General features: G+C 40.0%; 1 protein-coding gene across 1 annotated transcript in view; it reads right to left on the reverse strand.

Annotated features, from left to right (window-relative positions):
• Positions 1-5,432, reverse strand: part of sh3gl3a (SH3-domain GRB2-like 3a) — a gene marked incomplete in the record, with an annotated part of 43,249 nt that extends 37,817 nt beyond the window's left edge. Inside the window, 1 exon segment of the mRNA XM_035652424.1 lies at positions 5,265-5,432. Within this exon segment, the coding sequence (XP_035508317.1) occupies positions 5,265-5,309 (45 nt within the window).
• Positions 5,433-6,868: the final 1,436 nt, after the last annotated feature.

Here is a 6,868-nt window from a genome sequence, read left to right on the forward strand (position 1 = left end):
TAGACCGAACTCCTTTTAACATTTACAGAGACCCAACAGTACCACCACAGAGTATCTATGTACTATTGTCAGGATATAGTAAAAGTTATCTTCATTAAAGTTACCTACTGCAGCTTTAAGATAGGCCTTTTTCCAGTTTTAGTATATTTTGTCATATTTTCGTAACAGAGCCTCCCTGTTTCCACATCTCAACAGTCACTCGCACTCCTGTTGTCTTGTTTATTGGTCTTCCTGTCTCCCTTCTCTAAAATAATTCATTTGCAAATCGTTTCCAGTCGATCACTGTTCAGCTTCCGTCTATAACGCTCAACACTTCCTGCACAGATGTTTTACAATAAAAATAAAAAAAACATCAGCTCAACTTGCATTTAAGTATCTGCAGGAAGTTTTGTCTTTCACTGACTGTGGCTTTACAGCGACCACAAAAAACTGAAGTAGAAACAATTACACAATACACAAAGGTGTAACGACACATCGATCTGGATATATTGAGATTAATGTTGAACAATCCGATATATCAATGTAACGTGAAAACACTGATTATATTGGCACTTTGTGTGGAAATACAAAGCACGTGTCTGCCTGATCACCCTGCTGCTGTCTGGCAAGACATACAGGAATATCCACGGAAGTACATCAAGATCCATCTTTGCTCCCTACATCTCAGCCTTTCTTACCGTCAGGTGTGCATAATGCAACTACAGGTAATTCATTTGTTAATTATGTAATTAAAATGTGAAATCATCCGTTGTTTTATTGGCTGTAAAAAAAAAAAATCATCATTGTGCATCCCTAAAAAAATGTATAGTTAATGTGGCTATTGATAACAACTAGTGAGACAGTTGTGGTAAAAACTGCTGGTGAGTCACATTCAGCAAGTGACAATACATAACTATAATATCATCCTAAAGAGGTCACCCTCAAATAAATGAAAGCTAAGGCTTGACAGGGCTATTTGAATGATTCTTAAAACAAACAACTGTGGAACTATGTCCGACATACTTTATGGTATATTGAAACTGTACATATATGACCGGTATTGATGTCTACAGTGCAGCCACATACAGGGACTGAAATCTTTAGGTGACTAACTATGATGTTATGGAGCCAATAGGACCGGCCCAGGCCTGTACACTGCTCCAAGTGACTGAGCCAGTTGTTCAACTACAAGGCATGAAAAGAAAGTGAAAGTGCATATATAAATATTTAACTGAAACTAGGCCTGCACGATATGGTATAAAAAAATCATATTGCAATTATATTGACCGATACTGTGATTACGATAGGATTCACAACTAGTGGAAATGATCATTTTTGCATTACAATTTTTTTAACAGACAAAAAACAATAACTGATGATGTGACATTTGTAAAAATCTGTACCAAACAAACAAGATTTGTAGACCAGGGCATCTCTGCAGTATTACACTACGCCATTACAACACTGTTTGTCACACATTTGACCTTTATTAAACAACTGCAGCTTCTAGGATTTGCATATTGCACTTGGCCACGTTGTAATTTCAATAATATTTCGATTAACTGTGCAGCCCAGACTCAAACCAGCTCTGAGGAAAATAATGCTGTTCAATCAACCTGCAGTAACACTCGAATAGGAATAAGTAGCTTGAATAGGAATAAAATACTCCCTCCATGCCCCCACAAGGAGTCATGGGTCAGGATTCTGACTATGTCTCTGAGACACTTCAGTAGGGCCTGTGCCTGCTAACACGGAAACCCTGAGAATGTCCTTGTGCACTACGCTGCGCTGTAGCTGCTGTAATCTGGCATTTATGCACCTATTGATGTAATATAAATTTGAGTATTTGTTGCACAAGTGGATGAGGTCATTTAGATCAAGTGGGCCATGTCCTAGAGTTGTGCATACATGTACATAAATGGTGGGACCCAAATCTGGACCATACATCTTTAAACCAGAAATAATCCTTTTTTTTATTTGCAGGCAGCAGAAACAAGCTAAAATCATAACACTAGAGTATTTTTTGTGTCAAGTTAATATGGGACCAACACTTAACACCTATTCACACATCCTGCAGACACAGAGCAACATTAGCACCGACTGGAAGTCCAATATTCACTCTTCTTTTAGCTCGGTTTTGGTTTCCAGACAAAACACCAATTTTACCAGCTAACTGCAACCCATTGATTACACTCTGTCTCTTATTATTCCCACTGAGCACTTTGTCTACTTGGGACATACGAATATCTTACTGGCACAGTCAATGACGAAAACCCAGCCCAAGCTTGAAGCTCTATACAACAAAAACATCCCCATCCTAACCTGAAACCCAACACCTTCTATCAAGTAGCAGAACCCCTCTATGTCTAAATACATCAGCAGGCTGTGTGTATGGTAAGGGAACACCTAACAGATGGACAACAATCCTGTGAGGAAAACCTCATGCCAAACTCCTTTCTAACCAAATGGTGTTGGCTTGCTGAGGTATCCGGTTAGGGTTCTTAAAAGGTTCAGAGAAAGCTTAAGACGTTTCTGAATCATTAAGAGCCAACCTGGCTCCCTCTGTCCAGTCTCACTGTCCCTGGGCAAGACACTGAACCCAAATTGTTCCAACAGGGTTCCCACTCTTTTTAAGAAGAATTATCCAGGAGTTCTCTTGACAAGACAGGACAGCACTTGCTCCCAAACTGTCATATCATTTACCGCTAGGCCCTACTGACAGCTCTTAATACTGCAGGGTTAATGATGAAGTGTTCCAGGTTCATTACAGGTCCGCATTTATGAGACACTCTTAATTCACTTCATTTGCAGATTTTTCAGGTTTTATTTCCAATTTTCTAACAACATGACTTTGGCCACAGGCCGTAAGTAAATGGTAAATGGACCTGTATATAGGCGACTTTCTAGTATTCCTGACCATTCCCAAAGGCGCTTTTACACTACGTGACACATTCACCCTTTCACACAGCCCATTCACGTCCAGTGATGGCAAAGTCCATGCGAACAGAACTAAACTCATGTCATACACATTCACGACACCGATGCTATGCATGCGGGAGCAATTTTGGGTTGCAGTATCCTTGCTGCGAATGGATACTTCGACAACGTGGCAGGAGGAGCCGGGGATCGACCAACAACTTCTGATTGACGACCCCGCTCTGCCTCTGGCCACAAGCCGCAGCCACGAAAGCCTAGATTTGAAGTAACACTTCAAACTTTAACTCAACGAAGACATTTTCCACGGGCTTTTTGAGAGAATTCCTGCTCGCGGCTCCAAAAAAAAAGACCCAAAATTAACGGTCGTGGTCAGACTGTGTAATTACAGCAATGGGTGTCTCTCAATGATGCACACTTGCCCAAAAGGACGAGGGGCTAAAACCAGACAGTGTTATGCAGTATGAATTCATTCCGGGTAATTTCATTGGCAGCAGGAAGTAGCTTTATTGGCTTCCATGCGCCACTTTAGCAGTAATTCATTAGGAAAATTAACGGGGCGCCATCCTCCAAACACTGTATCCACTTGCCTTTAATAATCCATATGCCTCTTGATGAGCAGTTTGGCACACTGCATGATGGCAGCCTCTGCCATCAGTGTATGAATGTGATAAAAGTGTTGTAACGCACTTTGAGTGGTTGGTAGACCAACAAAAGTCCTTTACCACTGCCATTGCAACAAACAGATGATCCACCAGGCCAGCATTCGCCTCCAAAGACACGTTTATCGAAATGTTCCAGAACTGGTTTCACAGTTTACTCACAGCCACCACCATGGTGTAAGTATGGTAGAAAAGGAGGCTGTGGGACAACAGCCAATTTCTAATGGAAATTTGATGAGTAAGAGAGTGGGTGCATGCCCAGTTGTACAACTTCTGTGTGTTTTGTAAGGGGCCAGTTTGTCAATGTATCTGATATCTCCATGTCATTCTGGCTGTCCTCAGCTTCCTCTCGTTCCTCTCCTCTCTCCTCTCCTCTTTCTGCAACTCATTCATGTCCCATTAATTGGTATGTTACTAAACTTCACTTCTTCCCCGGAGTTCTTTGTTTATCGTCCTGCAGGTTCTTTCAGGGGGGGATCCTGGTGGACGCCTCCTGCCATGTCCTGCTAGACTACCAATTGCTAAATCAACTGATATTAGTGTTATTATTATTATAATATTATCTTATTACTAGATACTATCATTACTATAATCACTGCTTCCATTGTCCCCCCAGGTTGTTGTCAATCTCATCTTCTCATGTTCATCATCATCAGTCACTACTATTGAGTGTAGTTGTTGCTCTGTTTGTTGCTGTGCACCTCTGTCTCTCTGTCTCTCTCACCCCACTGGTCAACGGCCAGACGTCCACCACACTAGAGCCGAAGGGTCTGTCTAGGTTTTGTCTGTTAAGGCAGTTTTTCCTTGCCCTGTCGCCAAGGTCTTGCTTCATGGTGGTACTGTTGGTCTCTGTAAATGTTTAAAGGAGTTCGGTCTAGACCTGCTCTATTTGAAAAGTGTCCTGAGATAACTTCTGTTATGAATTGGCGCTATACAAATAAAACTGAATTGAACTGAACTGAAAACACAATGTCAGTCTGCAGCAGACAGCTACTTTTGAGACATATGCTGTGACATCTGGACAGAACATAATCAGCCATGCTCACCAGCTAAATACATAGCTACTGTAGTACCACCGTTGTACAGGAAAACTAAGCTTATCACAAAACGACAGACAATAAGTTACATAATGTAGCTAGGTAAAAATATTACGATAATTTATATATTCAATAAACAAAGATTTTTCTTAGTATTTTCACTTTTCTTACAGCTTTTCCTGACATAATATTACCAGTTTCTCCCACTGATACTGGTTTGGGAACAAGGTCTACCGTCAACATGTGAAATGTTATTTAAGCGGTGTGCTCCTAAGATAATAGCTTATACATTAATAACAATGCCGAAATAGACACTGGATTCCAGTGTTTCGTAAACGCTCTAAAATCAAGTCAAACGACGAGTGTGTGTTTGCCATTATGCCAGAATACATTTAATTTTCGGATTCTTCAACAGAGTTTGGTGTGACGTTAACGAACTTATCTGGATGAGAAAGTAACGCTACACAGATAGCGTAAAATGCTCAGAAACAGCGTAAGAATTGGCGCCACAGTCCACCACTGGTAAATGGAAGAAATTCAAGTTGGCTACTTTTCAAGCTTTCTAACTAGCTGATGCCTGATTCCGTGTACCGTTAGCTTCAATCACTGTCCACATCCAAACAATTGTTGTTATGAACGAGCGACTCCATACCTGACTGGCTTTATGGAACTGTTTCTTCAGCCCGGCCACAGACATCTTCGACAGCCGTGTAACGCTTCACCTCTGGAGGAAATGTTCCGTAAAGCAGTGGATAGAAGTGGGCAAATGTACGTTAAAGAAAGAGCCAGGCGACTCCACAACACTGCACTCATCAGTCACCACGGCTCAAGATTGCAGTAGGACCTGTCTGCGTTGAGTCAAGCTCACAGCAGCAACGGCTGACGCAAGCGGAAATAGTTTTATTGTCCAAAAAATAAAGTTTTTAAATTTTTATAACGACTATAAATGCACTTGTGGATAATATATACACGTAATATGATACAATGTGTTATCAAAATACATGAGGAAAAAAAGAAATATGTGGGATTTATGTAAAACGCTATATAGAAACATCAAAATAGACGGTCATTTCTTAGGCATTTCATGCATAGATAAGAAGCTCAAAAGAGGAGCAAGAACTTAAACCTGCAGTAGGTAACTTTTATTTTAAAAAAATGTTTCACTATATCCTGACAGTAGAACATGAGACAGATAATCTGTGAAACATTCAGGTTCCTCTGGCTCCTCCTAGTGCTCCTAATGGCATTTGGATAAATCCACCGGGCTGGGTTTGTTAACTTTGTTAACTTTGTTAATTTGTTAGCTTAACTGAGGTTATAATTAAACTAATTTAGGATCCGTATACAATGTGTTCTTTTTTTCGTTGCAGAAAAGTTTATAGAGTCATTTTATATTAAAGGTTGTGAGACATTGGACAGTCGTGGTTTTATTTTGAAAGTACAAGCCGGAAGCCGGAGTTACGTGGTCTTGCCTAATTTATTGAGTATGCGGAGGAGGAGAGGGTTTCCTGAATCGGAGAGATGTCGCCACTTCTCAAACCCCATTGGCTGACAGCTGCTCGTGCGGAGGAAACAGCGCCGTAGAGAAACGGAGACTTCAAAGGCGCCAAATATATTGACAACTAGTGGCCGAATAATAGGATTAAGTACGCCTATGGAAGTCATTGACAGTAAGATGGAAGCCCATTTGCGCCAGTGTTACAAATAAAATATTCGTAGTCTTTCTAATGACAAACTTTCTCAAAACATTGAGTTAGTAATAACAACTTAGTATCACAGTCATTATTTTGAGATGCTAACTCAATATTTTAAGAAGGTTTCTCATTATAATAACTTACTTTACTTACCTCCTTCACATTGGTGGAAATGGGCTTCCATAATTAACCACCCTTTGCAGGCTATCTAACAAAATATGAACAAAAAAAACTGCAGTCTACTGTTCAGCAAAGTAGAGCATTTTGTATACCAAACTTTTAAAAGTGGGTGTTATTTAACACTATAGACAATATAAAAGTGGTTGTTATTATAATTTCTTTTTCATAGTCAGAGTTTTGGTTTGTGTAACTTTGCATTGTACAACTTGTGACACAAGTTGTATGCTTCAGGCATTTATAATTTTAACTGGCATTTATAATTTTAACCATTTATCTGTTACTTTTAGCTAACTATTTAGACTTCTCCCCTACAAGTTTTCATGCACTCTCAATTGTAACATTATTCAGGTATTCGGGTGTTACAGACTGTGTGTTTTGATAT

Source organism: Morone saxatilis, unplaced genomic scaffold, assembly GCF_004916995.1.
Source record: "Morone saxatilis isolate NCDOM2014 unplaced genomic scaffold, NCSU_SB_2.0 Contig11, whole genome shotgun sequence".
NCBI lineage: Eukaryota > Metazoa > Chordata > Actinopteri > Moronidae > Morone > Morone saxatilis.